Here is an 18,857-nt window from a genome sequence, read left to right as displayed (position 1 = left end):
GGCTCTGCCCCTTGGACCCCGCTAAGGATTGCTGCCTCTTGGACCAATTTATATAGTGTTGGGTTCACGTGAGACCAAGAGTTTTTCGTGAGACCTGCAAGATCAATTTATGTTCATTGATCAACTTTATAAGCTAATAATCTAATGGTCTAAAGTTGTACGGTGGCAATTTCGTGATTATTGAGAAGTCTCGTGGCAATTTTGTGATTATAAATGTTCAGATTGTAGATCTAATCCAATGGTTGAAAATTGGTCTTATGGGTCTCACGAAATACTCTTGGACTCACATGATGATCCCAAGTCTCTATATATATATATATATATATAGGGGCCTAATCAAATGAGAACTAATTAGTTTGTGGTAACTGTGAGAACCAATATTAACCACAAATCAATAGATAAATTATGAAATTTATAATTTTGGCAATTTTGAATTAAAATATTAATGCAAGGATATTTTTGGTATTTTAAAACTTTCCTCCCTCCTCTCTTCTTTCTCTGGCCACCGTCCTCTGGTGATACTACAATGGTATCACAATGCATCATATATGTGCTTCGGTATCACATTGATGTCGTTTGTGTGGTCGATCGAAGATGTAACACAGTGGTATCACTATGCATCTTATATATGATTAGGTATCACAATGTATCTTTTGTTTAACAGAGTCAATATTTTTAGGTATCACAGTGGTATCATAGTGGTATCACCGGAGGACGGAGAACGGTGGCCGGAGATAGAAGAGAGGAGAGAGGAGAGATGAGAGTTTTAAAATACCAAAAATATCTTTGCATTAAGATTTTAATTTAAAATTACCAAATTTATAAATTTCCTAATTTATCTATTGATTTGTGGTTAATATTGGTTCTCACAGTTACCACAAACAACTCAGTTCTTCCTTGAATAGGCCCCTATATATATATATATATATATATAACTTTGGTCCCTGAGGTTTAGTGAAATCCTTGAGAGTGAGACCCGAACTTCAATAAGTCAAGTTTCATCCTCTAAATATAAAATTTTCATTTAAAGTGGGACCTGACCACTAAATCCGTTAAAAATGTTTGTTAGATCCAGGGTTAAAATCGTCCAACCTTTTTTCCCCTCTGTTTTTCACTTTTTTTATTGTTTTTTTTCTTATTTTTGTAAAAACCATCAAGCTATAGAGACCAACTCTGTAATTAACTCTTATACATACATACATACATATGTATATATTATACATACATCACCATCGTCCTTGTTGGGAAATCTAAACGAAAATCCTAGAAGGACGAAATCTTCATCCACCAAATCCTAAACCCACAACCCAGATCGAAGAAATTATCTCACCAAATCCATCTCTAAACCCACAACCCAGATTGAAGCAATCATCCACCAAATCCATCTCATTGTCATCCCTTCTTTTCCAATCAATACAATACCAACTCGATCTCAATTTTTTGACTTGTCCCTCTGATTTGGTCCCTGTTACAAACCACCACCATCACCGTGGTATGAAAATCTTTGAAGAGGATGATGCCCACCACAGTCTATTGTTGCATCTCTTTACCTATCCATCACCTTTTTTCACTCATATTAACAATTTCATCGAGATTAATTTTATTTAATAATAATACATTGCGTAATTTAAATAATTGATGATCATAATCCCCATAATCAAACAACTATTAAACTGTAACCACTCATTAATTAAAACAACATGTAACTTATATATATATATATATATATATATATGTATGTATAATTTACCCTTATGTCCTTATTACATAATCAATATTATATTGAAACCTACCACAAGCAATGAATTATATTGATCCACTAGGTTAACATAGTTAACGCTAAAAGTTGAGTTAACAAAAGAACCTAGTGCGCTCTCTCTCTCTCTCTCTCTATATATATATATATATATATATATGATTATACGCATGATACATAAACGTAATCATATACGATTAAACACATGTTGCATTGACAACACATAGACGCTTAATCATATATGGTTAAACACACTCAAAAGGAGTGTAATCATATATGATATTGAGACTTCTCATCTTCTTGCAAAATGTTAACTTCTCGCATTGTCCTTCCTCTCTCTTTGTATATATATTCTGCTTTGGGTAAAAAACTCCAACTTTTATTAGTGTGCAAATAATAATCTGGAAAAATATCTAAGAATTTTGCTTCATCTATTACAAAAGTAATATTATTATGAGAGAAATAGATGGTTATTAGAAGGTTTTCTTGGTTCCTTTAGGGTGTGTTTATTATACAGGCAGAACATGACATGACAGGACATGACAATTATTCATCGTTTGATAAGACATAATAGGATAAGACATGACAGAATTGATTAAAATGATCAATTTACCCCTAATAAGCTGTTTAGTGTTTTCTTTACCAAATAATCAATCTAAATGAAAATTAACAATCTAGATAGAGTTAGACCGACATCACATGATCAAAACATCAAAGGCTCCAAAATAAAGAAGCAAATGAATATATCACAAGAAAAAAACAAATGAATTGTACCAAAATCGTACATGAGTTGATAAATATATCACAACCACCAAAACCAATGGTTCAAAATCATAGATTCGAATTTGTACATGAGTTGATAATGCATAAGTTCCAAAATTGTACCAAAATCACATGTTCAATGCATCACATCAAAGAAGCAAAGGAATCTTAAAAAATGACAACAAAGAAGTAAAAATTGCAGGTCAAAAATGGAGAAGTCGGTGATTACCTATGGTAGAAATCGCAGGTTAAAACAAGGAGAAATCGAGAAATCTATTGTTGTTAAATAAGAAATCGGGATGAAATTGATGAACTAAGAGTGAAAAAAATTTGTTGGTTAAAAATGGAGAAGGTCGATTGACTACCCGTGAAATAAATCATTAGTCAAAACAAGAAGAAATCAAGAAATTTGCTGCTGTTAAACAAGAAATCGTGATGCCGTATTTGAAAAAATCGATAAACAAGGAGAAATCGAGATAATGCGGTTAAAAACGATAAACAAGGAGAAATCAAGATGAAACTGAATCACTCAAATTGCATTCAAAGCGAATTCATATCTAGAATATGAAAACTTGACTTATTGAAGTTTTTGTCCACTTTCAAAAATTTCACTAAATCTCTTGGACCAAAATTGTTTACTTCATATTATTATACATAATTCATATGTATTCACTACGTTTTATTTTCTTAAGGAAAAATGAGGTATAGATGTAAAAAGTCTAAACTGCTTTTAATTTAAAGGGTTATTTTTAACGGTAGTAAAATAGAAGGAATCAAATTCAAAAAATCATATCAACGATGATCCCATCTTATATTTATTAAACAGCAGAACAAGAATATTATAAAAAGACAAAATACATCTAATAAAACACGAGGCGATAACGTTGTAGTAGGGGTTTTTTATTAATAGGAAAACGTTGACACTATTTTTTAATCATTAAAATTACACATTGGTCGTTCCATCTCAAAACATCGTTGATCCCAATTCCCTACAAGAAGATCCATCCCCTTCTCACTCTCTCATAGACCAAAGATCGAAGCAATAATGGCGACTATGGTGGCATCAGTTGGAATTGCAGTGAAGACGTTAATGAGCATATTGGCTTGTGTCATGGCAGCTTCAATTGCTTACTTACTCGTCGTCAATGGCATCTCTACTTGTTTCGCCCCCCGTGATTGGTAATTAAATTAGAAGCTTAAATTTTAGATCTGCATATGTCTATGCAAACCTCATGGTTTTCAAATGCAAAAACCGACTTTGATTTTGTTTCTAGTTTATCGTATAACATCGTTGATTATCTTCTTCTTTTTTTGTTTTTTGTGTAGTTATAAACCTGAATATAATCGACCAAATTTCTGAAAAAGTAGTGGGAGTCGTATTAGTTTTGAAGTCGATACGCAAGTGCTTAGTTTGAATACAGAAGATGAAAGTTTAACTGTATATTAAATTATTAATATCAGTTGTATATAAAAATTAGTTTTTAAATAATAAAAGAAACAATGTTAATATAGAATGTCATATTAATAACTTAAAGGTTATTTTATTAGTTTTTAATAGTTAAAATACATTTATCACTACAACAAAATTGAATTTATAGAACATCACTAATTTTTAAGAGTCTTAAAAAACTATTTTATAGGACTTAGTTTATATGACCAGAATATAAAACGTTCTATTTAAAAGAGTTGTAATTTATAGGACATTTTGGACTTTCTAACAAGTTTCTTTAAGGACACTTTTAATATAAGGCGTCATATTATCAGTTTTATAGACTATTCAAAAATGTTTTATAAATTCAGCTTTTTATATGATACTTTTTCAAATAGTATCCTATAATATTGTTAATGCGACGTTTTGTATTAAAAGTGTCCTAAAAAACTTGTTAAAATGCTCAAAACGTCCTATAAACTTATTACAACGCCTTTAAATAAGACGTTTTAGTTTTTGATCTTGTAAATTAAGTTTTGTAAAGTGGTATATTAAGAGGCTTAATTTTTTCGGCGTCATTTAAACCCGACTTTATTGTACTATTTTCCGATCAACAATTTAAAGGTTCTAAGTTTTAGTCTTATATTAACTAATTAATTTTCTAAAATTTAATAATAAATCATAGGAATCTCTGAATTTTTATAATATTATATTTCGTCCTCTTTATAATATTGAATTTTTATGATATTATATTTCGTCCTCTTTCAATTATTTTTCGTCCTTTCAATCCGAAAACAAATCACATGGTCTTTTAATTTCATGAGTTTATATCCCATCAATCATTTATGAATATTATTTATTATTTAATAATATATTTATTTATTAGGTGTTTGAATTTAAAAAAAATTGAAATTACTTTAATTTTTATTAAATGTCAAACTCAAATTAATAATATATTATATTTTATTAATGTTATTATTGCTCTATTATATTATTATTATTTTAAATTATATTATATAACTATTTTATATATATTCTATATATATAGCTAGTTATATAGATGTTGGTTAATTATTATACAACCTTTGATATTTGTACTACCAATACAACCTAATCTCAACCGTCCATTTCATTTGATTAATATGTGATTTCATAGAAGTTTTGATTGTTTCCTAATATAAAGTATCGATCATAATTAATGAACCATATTCATCTTCTATAAATATTCAAATCATAATAAATGAACTCTCATCATTTCCATAAATATCTCAATTTATTGGGTTGCAAGGGTTGTATTTGAAACAAACTCTATATATATAAAAATATATTATATATAATTTTTATTTATACTATTATATTTGTAGGGGTCCATTCAAGGAAGAACTGACTAGTTTGTAGTAACCGTGAGATCCAATCTCAACCACAAATCAATAGATAAATTAGAAAATTTATAATTTTGGTAATTTTGAATTAAAATTTTAATGCAAGGACATTTTAGATATTTTTTCGCGTTTCTCCTCTCTTTTCTCTCCATCCTCCGACCACCGTCCTACGATAATACCACTATGATACCTAAAAAAATTGACGTTGTTAAACAAAAAGACACAGTGTGAAACCCAATTACATATAAGATGCATTGTGATACCACTGTGTTACATCTCTGATCGACCACACAAACGACCTCAGTGTGATACCCAAGCACATATAAGATGCATTGTGATACCACTGTGGTATCACCGGAGGACGGTGGCCGGAGAGAGAATAGTTTTAAAATACCTAAAATGTCCTTGCATTAAAATTTTAATTCAAAATTACCAAAATTATAAATTTCATAATTTATCTATTGATTTGTGGTTGAGATTGGACCTCACGGTTATCACAAAATAATTAGTTGTCATTTGATTAGGCCATTATATTTGTATTTTATATATATATATATATATATATATAATACAAATATATTAGTATTAGAATCTTATCCTTTTTATTTAAATATTTTCAAAAATATTAATACGAAAGTGATTTTTTATAAACATTATATAAATACAAGTTTTGATTAAATCTAAATTATTTCCGGTAATTGTAATATTAGTTTGAAAATATGCTAAAAATATAATGATTTTAAAAATGTAATTATTTTTACAATAAATAGTATTTCAAATTTCTTAAGTTATTTTAATATTATCAAAATGTTAAAAATTTTATAAAGTTATGAATACGATTATTTTAATAATGGTCATTATTATTTTATTGTTTTAATTAAATATTTTTTTCATAAATACTTAAATTATTTATGTTTTATTTATATTGATGCTTGATGATTATTTTGTACATGTAAGACAAATAAAATGATTGTCTATGGGTTAGGGATGCATACACATCTTCATTTTCTTTCACATGTTCATCTTTTATCTCTTCGTTTTTTTTTTCTTCATATTACATATTATATAATTATTAGAAAATAACAGTAAGAAAACATTGATATAAAAAATTAATAAAAGAATTAAACATTTATTTACCCAATCATTTATTCTTTAAAAAATAAATAGAAAACATTTTTATATTTTATTGGTTTGATTTTTATGTTGTATTCAATAATAATATAAAAATAATAAAAATTAAACATTCATTTATATAAATAATGATTAAAAGAGTAATAAAAGAGAAAAAGAGAAAAAAAAAAGAATTGATTGATAAATTATATTAATTCAATTGTAATATAAATATTTAAGTAACAAATATAATAAAATAATAAGACAAAAAAAAGACCAAACGATAATAGGGTTAAGAGTGTAGTTAGCAAGGGTTACGGGTGTCACTAGCCTCCCCCAGCTCTAGGCCACAAATCAACTTTCACCAAATCTCTTTTCTTGTACGTCTAACAACTTTTAACAGATTAAAAATGATCTGTGCCAACTTTTCTTGTATATCCATTAAAAATGATCTGTTAAAAGTTGTTAAACGTATAAGAAGAAAGATTTGATGAAAGTTGATTTGTGGCCTATAGTTGTAAAAAGATGAAAAGTTTTTTTATATTACTTTATTTAATAAATGAACAAACAATAATAAGTTTGTAGTTTGATTCGCAAGCGAATAGTAATGAACATCGCCGTTCAATTATGTTCATTTGTTAGTATTCATTTATTAATATTCATTTAGGTGTATTTATGTTTGTTTATATTCATTTATTTATGTTTTTTTATAAAAATATATTATATAATTATTAATCAAATAAAATTTTAGTTAGAGATTTCAAAATAAAAATATATTAAAAATATTTTATATAATTATTCAATTTTTTTGTTTCTTAATGTTTGTTTATATATGTTTGCTTATGTTTGTTTACGTTTTTATTTTTTTTGTTTGTTAATTTTTATTTATGTCTATTTAAGGTCGTTCGTTTAACATCTTCAATAAATGAACATGAACGTATACGTACAAACTAATTTTCTTAACGTACAAACATGAATATAAAAAGTTCGTTCATTTTCGTTTGTTCGTTTAAGTTGAACGAACGGAAGTGAATAAACTTATGTTCGTATTCGTTCGATTTGTTTGCACAACCAACTCATCCATTTGAAAGTGGTGAATAAAAGAGTGAATTATAGATTTCGTCCCTCTTTTTATGATATTTAACATATTGGGTCTAAAATAAATAATTTAAAAAAAAAACAGTCATGGTTTGTACTATTTTGTTAGGGACCATCCGGAAGGGATGAGGTAAATGCACCCATATACATTGCTAAAAATGCACCCAAGGGCAGGTGAAAATGAGAAGCTAAACATTTTACGAGAATACGAGAAGTTTCAATATCATATATAATTACATGTATGATATACAAACTTAATCATATATGATTAAACACATGTTGCATTGACAATACATAAACGCTTAATCATATATGATTAAACACAACCAAAGGAGCGCGATTATATATGATACTGAAACTTCTTATCTTCTAACAAAATGTTTAACTTATCGCATGATCTCTCCTGAATGCACACATACCCATAAATTTCATCCTCACACACACATCAAACATCAATTCTTACTTTTACGTTCACAATATATGAATTTATTTGATTATGAAATAAAATGAATACAAATAGCATTTCCCTTTCGAAATTATCCCTTACACAAGGAGAAAAGGAAAGAAAAGAAATTGAACCAACAATCCGAATAACTCCAAACGGACATTGCTTTAATTACAGAAAAGTCTACAGTTTTTCTTATCGATGAATCAATGCATCAATCGATTTCGTTAAGTAATTGACTTATGGGATTGATCAATCATTCAAATAAATGTATTATACATCTCGGTGCTGGTAAAATCTTGGTTTATTTAGGGGGTGTTTGAGATTGCTTATAAAAACAACTTATTGACTTATTCCGGTGTGACATCGGTAATAAGCACTTTTGAGTGTTTAGATAAACAACTTATACCAGTGCCAAACTGGTAATAAAGAGTTTTTGAAAAAGTTAAACCATTTTAACTTATAATAAGTTAATAAACACTTTTATAGAAAAACATAAGTTGTTTCAAATAAACAATCCCAAACACCCCTTAATCATCGAGGATTTGGTATAATTTATGTCATAAAAAATATGTTTAAATATTTATATTTCCTCTTTAATAAGTTTGTTGTCAAATTCATTGCAGGTGGATGCATGTGGCATTGGTAGATTTTTGCATAACTATCGCTATTATATGGGTATGAAAGTTAATTTCAGTAACGAAGAGGTTAAGGGTTCGTTTATCAAATGTCTACTGTTTATCGACATTTAAGAGTTATCACCTACACTTGTTAAGTGCTAACCGGGTAAAAAACTTATCAATCACTTACCGTGTAAGATTATCATTCCTTGTCATGCTCATCCGCTAAGCCTTTGACGGACGTCCTCTAAGTTGTTATTTGTTTGACATTTAGACGCTGGCATTTAACTAAGCGGCCGTTTACTAGATGCTTACCGAATAAGCGCTTACCAAATGTCACGTAAACTTAATTACCGGGTGAGCATGACAAGACCGAGAATCTTATCCCGAAAAAGGACATAGCAAAAATCAAGATCTTGCTTTGGAAGTGAGGGACTCTTATCTGATAAGCACTACCTGGGGAAAAAGACACATACCAACAATCCATTTAAATGAGGTAGTGACTCTTGCTGGTCAGTAATTACCCGATAATTGTTTGGTAAACGGTCCCTAACTCTCCTAATTCATATATTATCTTGTTAAAGTTCTACTTTGGTTAGACTTTTGACTAGTTCTCTTCGATATATATCTTTAGGCTTGGTTTGTCTACAAGGAATCAAGTTGGATCATAGGAGTTGCTTTCTTGTTTTTGTTATTTTGGGTCGGAAGGTAATTTTAACTTTGTTTATTAGCAGTCTAACATGCTTAGAATCAACTTTCATTCACTTGATTACAGTCGAGTAATTTTCTATTTGGTTTTGCAAACAATTATATATTGAATTAGGTTTAAGCGAAAACCAAAAAAAAAAAAAAAAACTGAGAAACATCCTAATAACCATTCATATACGATATAACATATGCATAAAATACACAAGTTCATAGATACACGAGGAAACGTTTCCAATTACTTTTATGCACATATGCATACCGAACAAATGAATAATTATTAGGTTGTTCCTCAAATTTTTAATGTCTTTTTGGTTCGCGAACTTGAGATATATGCATACTAGACAAATGAATGGTAATTTGGGTGTTCCTCGTTTTTTTGTTTTTTTTTTCGGTTTTCCACTCAACCGAGTCTATATATACACTAATATATTGATAGTGATGACTTTCTTCTGGTTTTGAGCAAACTACTTTCGATAGGTTTAGAAATGTGATCTCCATATTATATCTTATCAGGGTTGGTGTTATAATCAAATTTTCTTTCCTTCTACAGTGTTGCTACCTGTGTATACATCGTTCTGCAGTTTTATAAGTTGTCACCCGAAGAATCTCGGAAAGATCCATTATATTTCGCGTTGGCGAGACGTGAAAAAGGGTAAGAATAATGGGTATTTGGATGATCCTCCATATATGTGTGTGTGTGTATATATATATATATATATATATATATAGATATATATCTTGCCAAACAACATACACTTATGTTCCCTGCTTAATTATTTCTTCATGTTGCCTTTGATTACTTGTATATCCTTTTATGATATCCACCAAGTATTAGTTTTTGAGAGAGGGCCACACCTCTAATGATCAAAGCTTTGGTTTTACACTGGAATGTATGCACAGAAAAGCAAATCTCTTTTGCTTTTATGTCATAACTGATCGACTTCATGTATCTGTTCAAAAAATGTGTTGAGATATTCAACTACTTCTAATTTTGTTTATATATTTGGCTTATATATACAGGGATGCCATGGTACACAGAAGGGGGCCTTCTGTTGTAACTGCAAGAATAATCCTTTCTGCACTAGCCTGCTTGTTGCTGGGAACTTTCATTTACACTCTTATTGTTGATGGGTCTCCATTCCAATCCAAAGTGTTCACCCCGTAAATTTCCTACTTTCTATTTCGGGAAAAAAACCCATCTTTAGGGTTATTTGGACTGCCAGAAGAGTGCTCTTGTTGGCCTTCAATCTTCTCTATTAGCTCTTCATATGCAGTGTAAAGCTAACACCAATAAATGGTTACAGGTGCATGATAGCAACACTAACCGATATCTATATCCATGTTGTCGTTTTCTCGGTACGTTTCCGTTCATCTTTGTCTTGCTTTTCTTTTCATTAAATGTTCGTAAATCAAATACGAAACCAGTTGAGTTGTATTTTATGAGTTTCGAACGTAGGGGTAAAATAAATAATTACATACATTGAGACATTTATCGATTTATGAGAACAAAGACAGACACGAATTTTAACTTTCAGACTTCAACACCAGCTCTTATCAATAATAAGTGAAATAAGACTTCAAACTTCAACGCATCTTAGAAAACAAACTGAAACCTTACTAAATAAAGTAGTTATTTTTCTCTGTGATAAGAATACTGACCGTTCCTTTTCAGGTGTGGGTGGCATATAAGGAATCAAGTTGGACTAGTGCTTTCTTTTGGATGGTTCTACTTGTATGCTTTAGAAGGTAAGATTTTATTAGAATCAAGTCACCTTTTGTTAAACTTTTTTTCTGATTTAAGTTCCAAAGATTTATATCGTTGTTTTTGCACATCAAGCAAATAGACGCACAATCTTATCTTCATTTTGACTCGCCATGTATATAAATTACTGATCTATCATCCACGTGTTATCAAAACAAAGAGGCATATCATAAACCAAAGCAAATCATCGAAAGTGGTGTCTGAGGAGGTAGGACCATAGGATTGAAGGCAAACCTATTCTTCACCCCCAATGAGTAGAGAAGTAGTTTTTGTGAAGACTCATGGCTTGTGAAAAACGTGTTGGAAAGACATGAGAGAAACAGCCTCTGATCTTTACCCCTAATGTTTTGGGACAACCTGCTAATCATGGCACAATCAGATATCATTATTGCTTTTTTTGTCGGTATTTGATATCTTCCTAGTTCTAAGTGTGTTTCATGCCGATTACATCACACACTACACATCTAGTAGTTTTGGGTAGAATCTTAAGGGTGTGCAATATGATAAATGCATACTATGAGGTAACTGAAAATAATAGACTAAAGTATGTGCATTCAATTATCATATAATGATCTTAATCGTCGTCTGATTTTATCATAATGCTGAATTCAGTTGCATATAATGCGAGATATATGTTTGTTTGCTCATGTTTACTTTCAACTTTTTCACAGCATTGCTACATGTGCATACATAGTGCGGCAATTGTTCTACCTCTCACCTCAACAGTCTGTTTCATGTATAATATTCAGCAAAAGTAACAGGCAAGTTCTACAATGAGCTTTGATGAATTTTGATAACATTGCATATATATAAGTATGGTACATGGGAATCACCATTAATCATGTAACAACATGTCTCACATGGATAGAAAATTAGATATGTGAGCTCCTTATAAACTCAAAATTGTCGGTTACCAATAACTTTCACCATAGTTTTAAGTTAAATAAGAAGTTATTGGGCCAACATGTTGTTTTGTGCTATTGGGCATTTCAAATCTTGTATAAGATATCTTTCAACAATGAGAAGATAGGAGTAACCTTGATCAAGAACAAAATCAATGCCATAAGTAATTGAAAGTGCTAGATCACAAAATATCTTAAATCTGTTTACGAGCAACCTTTTTGTGTTACTATATCTTGCAAGTCAATAACAAAGTCTTTGACAATTCCATTTGTTCCCCTTCAAAAAATTGAGAGTTGGGGCTAAATCTCTGCTTTAGACTCGGTATGTTGTTCATTGTTTGGCTCATGAAACAGGTAGTCACTCGACATCATGATAGTATAACATGTTAGTAGGGCCATTAATTTATAGGTCCAACCTTTGTTTGCCACTTGATATATATGAATCTATATATGGAACAAAATAAGCTAATATATATGCATGGTCTGTATGAATCTTGTATTTAAAAATGCATGGGAGATATAGATGTTATGTCTATGGTTTTTTTTTTTTTTTGCATAATTTCCATGCCAAATTTCCATATTTCACCATGTTTTCTTCTCTAAATAATGCAACTCTTTCTTGATTTTTTCGATAAATCTTGCAGAGATTTACAATCAAGGGATCCATTATTGGTGCCACATTCGGATGTATAACTAGACTATATATATAGTTCATTGTAATGGTTTGCATGAACAAGTGGTTGAATATGTAGTATTGAATCAAACTTAGCTTGAAATAGACGATGAGATTAATTTGAAGGGTAATTGTCTATTTAAAATAAGTGGTGCAATATAAGCTTGTAAACTGAAAGGTTTAACAGGTTTGAAGTTCTCGTCACAACAACAATGTGCAAATATGTAAGATTGTTTTAAGGCTGCATTTGGTATGTGAAGTCATACATTGAATAAAACCGGATCGGATAAAACATGACTTGTTGTTTATATAATATTGGAAAAAATTTGTATATCATGGGAGAAAATGTTGAATTGACTAACTTGTCCCCACCCAAAGTATTAGTTTGATATATTTTTTTACCATATAATAATTATAAATGAGATATGCTAAGTAAAAAGTTAAATATTTTTATCAAAAACACATCTCACATGTAAAGCTAAATGGTTATGTTACAGGATTTAGACTTAAAATATTAATTAAATGTCTAATTAGTACAAACCTTAAATATTATGATTACAGAATACTTTTAATCAAAGTTTTGATAATTTAACAATTAAGGAAAGTGGAGTTAATTATAAAGTTATTATAAAAATAAAATATTATTCGTGGACAACAAATTAAACTAATTTGTAATTTCAACTAAACTTATTAGGACTTACACAACAAAAGTTTGTGTATATTAGGACTCTGATGGTCCGTGCAGGGGTATATATAGTCATATGTTATTTTGAGAAATGGTAAATATTTGAGAAGTAAAAAAAGTGATCATAACCTTCATACAGTCAAGATCGGATTTGACTGGTCAAGAATTGTGACTTTGACTAGTCAAAATTTGCAGTTATGCGTAAAATAGAGGGGGTGGTTTTCTAACTTTTACAAATAGACGACAAACGGTTCATATGTGAACCCGTGTGATTGAACTATATGTTCATATGTAAATATATGAACTATTTTAACTGATTTACATATAAATTCGTGTGATTCACATATGAACCCGTAGAATTCACAAATGAACTAATTAATTGATTTACATATGAAACTTGGTTTATATGTGAATCAATTAAATAGTTTACATAGGAACCCATTTGCCACCCACTTGTAAAAGTTACGAAACTACCCCTCTATCTTCCCCACGGGCCTGGTTTCATCGTCTCAGCACCTTTCTTCAACGCTTGGGGTTTGTATGCAGTCAAGCAAACATGTTTTTATTTGTTTATCAACATGGGTCATGTACGATCTACTTATTGGCATATGTTGATGATCTAATCCTTATAGGTACTGATTCGGAGACCATACAACGCTTGATTATTGCTCTTAATCGACGCTTGATTGTTGCTCTTAATAAGGAGTTTACAATCAAAGATTTGGGTCGTCTCAACTACTTTCTTGGTCTAGAGGTTACACACGATGAAACCGGTTTATTCTTAAGTCGAGCCCAATATGCCCATGATGTCCTCACATGGGCTAGGATGCTTGATGCTAAACCTGTCGCCACACCCTTATCTACTACTACTACCTCTCTCTCCAGTAAAGGTGGTCTATTTCACAACCCCAATTCATATCGTTCTATAGTTGGGGCCCTTCAATATCTCACTATTACCTGCCCAGACTTGTCTTATGTTGTTAATCAAGTAAGTCAATTCCTTCATGCTCCAACGTTTGATCACTTTTAGGCCGTAAAACGTATTCTTCAGTATGTGAAAGGCACACTTTCCTAAGGTCGCTCTTTCTGTCATTCATCCAAACCATCCTTGATTGGTTACTCAAATGCCGATTGGGCTCGTTGTCTTGAAACTTGGCGTTCTACATATGGCTATTCGTGGAGTGCCAAGAAACAACCCACGGTATCACGACCGAGTTGTGAATATGAGTATTGGGCAATGGCTAACATTGCTGCATAAATGGTATAGGTTACGCATCTTCTTCGGGAGCTTCATGTCTTGCCTCCTGATCGTCCTACCATTCTCTGTGATAATCGGAGTGCTCTTTTTCTTAGCCAAAATCCTGTCTCGCATAAACGGGCCAAGCACATTGACCTCGATTATCATTTTGTTCGTGAGCTCATCTCTTCCGGCAAGCTTTATACTCGCTATGTTCCATCCAAGATCCAACTAGCGGATATCTTTACTAAGAGTCTTCCTAAACCTCTTTTTGAGCATTTTCGACGCAACTTGGGTGTTGGTCCTCTACCGTCTCGCTTGAGGGGGGTATATATTACGGATATCTCTCAAAATTAAAGTAATATTGGGTTTCCTTGTATATAGGATATTGTTGTAACTCTTTCCTAGTTTTTCTATCGTCCTTGTATTATTTATAGGATAATGTATCATAATTCAATGTGAGGTGAATTTTAAAATATTCTACGATATGCAACACAAGAATAGGTTTTGAGCGTATAAAAAATGCAAAATAGAGAATGTAGAAAAAAGAATCAGATTTTATTAACCCTAAAGAAGTTTTAGTATATGTAGACTCACATATAGATATAATACTAGCACTAAGACTCGTTAAATTGTAGACAAATAATGCAGTGGATTTCCTATCTACCCACTAGGTACACCTTTCGGCCCATTATTTGAATGAGAATAGAGAAGGGGTTTCACATTTCTGTTAATGTTCAAGACATCTCAACAGTTCACAATAAAACATCTGAAATACGGAAATTTAACGGAAAGATTACCCTAAAACGTGCGCAGAATGCATGCTAGAGACATAATGCCATCAACCATACAAATAGATACAAGGTTCATGTAGACCATGCACAGAGATTATGCATACATTAGTTTGATATAATGATGTAGAGGATGGTGAGCAAGATCAAAGAACAGACTAGCTGCCGACAACCAAAGGCGCAAAGAGGGAAATACGCGACCCCCTATGTGACTCAAGTTGCATAATTGTATACGTTAGCTAGAACCCTGATTCGGGGATGTTGTCATATGGCAGGGGGTCAAGGGGGCCGCCCTTACTGGGATTGGGGCAGGGTCCCAGACCAATAGCGGCATGCACCAAGTGTTGCAAAATTTTTGAGTCCAAACATGGTTCAGGTTCCATTGTGATTTCTCAAAAAGCTACGTGATCTCAATTTTTGTCCAAGTCCCTTGTGATCTCTCACGACCCAAACTAGATTTTCCAACAACACAAGAGTGCACTAAAGCCAGCTAAGTTTTAAAACAACTGTCAAAAACTCAAGAATTGAAGGCGTGGAAAATAAAAGCAGTCCATATGAATATATGAAGCCTCTTCTCTCATTTAAATGCGGTCTATAATTAAATGATTTGATCTCACCCAGCAAGTGTGGGTTTAGATAGCTTTTGCCCGATCGTTCCTCTACTGGCTGCTATTCTGTTTGTGGTGGAAACCTCGACCGATCGTGATCACCAAGGAGGTTGGCTCGATCTATATTTATCTACGATTAATATGAAGAATCGCGTAGCCCTATTATCTTAAAGGTAATTGATGAATACGAAGCATTATACCATACATGCAGATGCCATATTGTTTCAGAGCATGTGAACAACAAATCATTTTGGAGAGAGTATTTCTAATAAGAGGATAAATAAAGATGTGTTCGTGGATCCTATTTGCTCGATGTGATGAGACAATACACGGAACCTACAATATCGAGAAGTTAGAATGCAGAAAAAATGATATATATATATATATATATATATACACACTTGGAATAACGTGAGACTTACATGTTTTCGTAAAATCCGTGAGACCGCACCTTTACACTTTAAATTTCACAACAAAATGCTGTGAAGGTTCGGCTTTTTTTTACCTTCATAATGTTTTGCTATGAAGTCTCAATTATAAAAAAATGGTCTTACGAAAATAGACGAGTCTCACATGAAGTCAGCAGACAAATTTCATGTCCCATGCTCTAGGAGTAACAGAAGAAGGTGAATTGGTTTGCATAGATCCTTACCTCCCAAAACACACAAGTAAAAGTATCCAAAAGAAAGCACTTATCCAACTTGATTCTTTATATGCTATCCACACCTGAAAAGCAACATTTGAATATTCTTGATATGGATAAAAAGAGGAAAGCAAGTACTTATACAACATGAGTTATTTCCGTCACTTTTTCCTGCGGATTTCCGGTGGTATTAGACGCCTCTAATTATGCATGTATTTATAGTATTGTAATTAGTGTTTATTGTATCAATTATCTCCAAAAATAGGAGATCTCTTTGTATCATTATATATTGATTAKTGTGAATGAGAAAAGRCAAGGGATTATCATACTTCTACATGGTATCAAAGCTAAAGATCTTCCTACCTATCTCTCCCATTTTTTTTCGAAAACCTCCTGCCACCTAGAAACCCTTGCCGCCGCCTCTTCTTCTTTGTCAGCCACCACCTTTGAACCTTCCTTTCAATGGCCGATCACAAGTTTCACCCTGCTGTCGCAGTTTCCAACATCCGAACCTTCATCCCTATCACCTTAGACAATGAAGCCGCCGATTATAACACATGGTCGGAACTATTTCGAATCCATTGTACGGCGTTTCTTGTGGCTGACCACCTTGAGCCTCGTCGTCCCTCACCCACTGCTGCGTCGCCCACCGATAAGGAAAAGCAATCGGCTTCCCCTCCTGCCGACTCGTGGGAACGTCTTGATGCCATAGTTCTCCAATGGATATATGGCACAATCTCCACCGGCCTTCTAAAAACTGTAATACAAAAGAGCACCACCGCATATGATGCTTGGAAAGCCATCGAGAATCTCTTCCAAGACAATAAAGCCACCCGAGCCCTCTTTCTCAAGCAAAAATTCGCAAACACTTGTCTTGAAAATTTTTCTTCCATGCATGAATATTGCCAAGAGATCAAGGTTTTGGCCGATCAATTGAATAATGTTGATGCCCCGATTGACGAACAAGATCTCGTTTTGCAAACCATAGCCGGTCTCACCGAACAATACGAGACCGTAGGCACCATACTCCAAAACACCAAACCTTTGCCCTCGTTCTTTGAGGTCCGTTCCCAGTTATGCATGAATGAAACTACAAAAGCTAACCAAGCCCTCCACTCTGTCATCGCTATTATATATTGTTTCTTGATGATTTAACGGATTTTCTATGGACTTATCCCCTAACCAATAAATCTCACGTTTACAACACCTTTACCAACTTCCATAACCATATTCATACACAGTTTGAACGAAAAATTAAACAGTTCCAATGTGATAATGGCACCGAATACACCAACAATAATTTTAARCAGTTTTGTCACATCCATGRAATGCAATTTYGTTTCTCCTGTCCCCACACCTCCTCCCAGAATGGCAAAGCCGAGAGAAAAATACGAACCATCAATAACATGATTCGTACCCTTTTATCTCAAGCCTCTTTACCTCCCTCATTTTGGCATTATGCTCTTGAAACCGCCACCTACCTCTTAAACATTCTCCCTAAGAAAACCCACCAATTCTTATCCCCCACTACCCTTCTATACAATGTCCTCCCAACCTACACACATCTTCGCGTGTTTGGTTGCCTATGCTATCCCACCACCCCATCCACCACCATAAATAAACTCACCAACCGCTCCAAACCTTGTGTCTTTCTTGGTTACCCTTCACACCATCGCGGATATAAATGTTTTGACATTTCTAATAATCAAATCTTTATATCTCGTCATGTCCAGTTTGAGGAATCCATTTACCCCTTCTCCATACAACACTCCAATACCACCCTAGACTACACCTTTCTTTCCCCTCCATTTAACCCACTGTTGTGGGATAATGTCCACTCATCATAACCCACTGTCCCACCCCACGCCACACATCCCACTTCCCTCGGCCCAACTCCAGCCAGCCCTACCGCATCACACCAACCTTCACCATCTCCTCCCCAACCATCAGGCCCACGTCCAGCTTCCTCTGGCCCAACCATTTTTCCACCTTCTGCCCACCCTTCGGACCCAGCACCAAATACTCAGACTCCACCTCAACCGTCACCTCAACCCACCCCTCCCCACTCGGTTCCACAACCACCGCCCCGTACCATGCGCACTAGAGCAATGGACGGTATCACCAAACCCAAACAACTATTCAACCTTAACACTACTTCCATAGTTCCACTCCCAAAAACTCCCCACCTTGCCTTGTCCACTCCTGAATGGTACGATGCCATGCAAAACGAATTTAGTGCACTTATT

At 32.8% G+C, this 18,857-nt stretch overlaps 2 protein-coding genes across 2 annotated transcripts; both read left to right on the top strand.

Moving 5' to 3' along the window:
- The first annotated feature begins 3,548 nt into the window (after nt 1-3,548).
- On the top strand, nt 3,549-12,787 carry LOC112510384. The gene is made up of 9 exons (XM_025115782.1): nt 3,549-3,697; nt 8,609-8,660; nt 9,237-9,310; nt 9,861-9,962; nt 10,331-10,471; nt 10,615-10,666; nt 10,983-11,056; nt 11,744-11,833; nt 12,619-12,787. The coding sequence occupies exons 1-9, from the start codon at nt 3,564-3,566 to the stop codon at nt 12,665-12,667; spliced, it is 768 nt and encodes a 255-aa protein (XP_024971550.1). The 5' UTR covers nt 3,549-3,563; the 3' UTR covers nt 12,668-12,787.
- A 4,286-nt stretch (nt 12,788-17,073) lies between these two features.
- On the top strand, nt 17,074-17,766 carry LOC112508646. Its single transcript, XM_025113325.1, has one exon. The coding sequence runs from the start codon at nt 17,074-17,076 to the stop codon at nt 17,764-17,766; it is 693 nt and encodes a 230-aa protein (XP_024969093.1).
- Nucleotides 17,767-18,857: the final 1,091 nt, after the last annotated feature.

This window comes from Cynara cardunculus (assembly GCF_001531365.2).
Source record: "Cynara cardunculus var. scolymus isolate 2C chromosome LG 3, CcrdV1, whole genome shotgun sequence".
Lineage (NCBI taxonomy): Eukaryota > Viridiplantae > Streptophyta > Magnoliopsida > Asterales > Asteraceae > Cynara > Cynara cardunculus.
The sequence above is the reverse complement of the archived record's forward strand: the minus strand, read 5'-3'. Positions and strand labels throughout refer to the sequence as shown.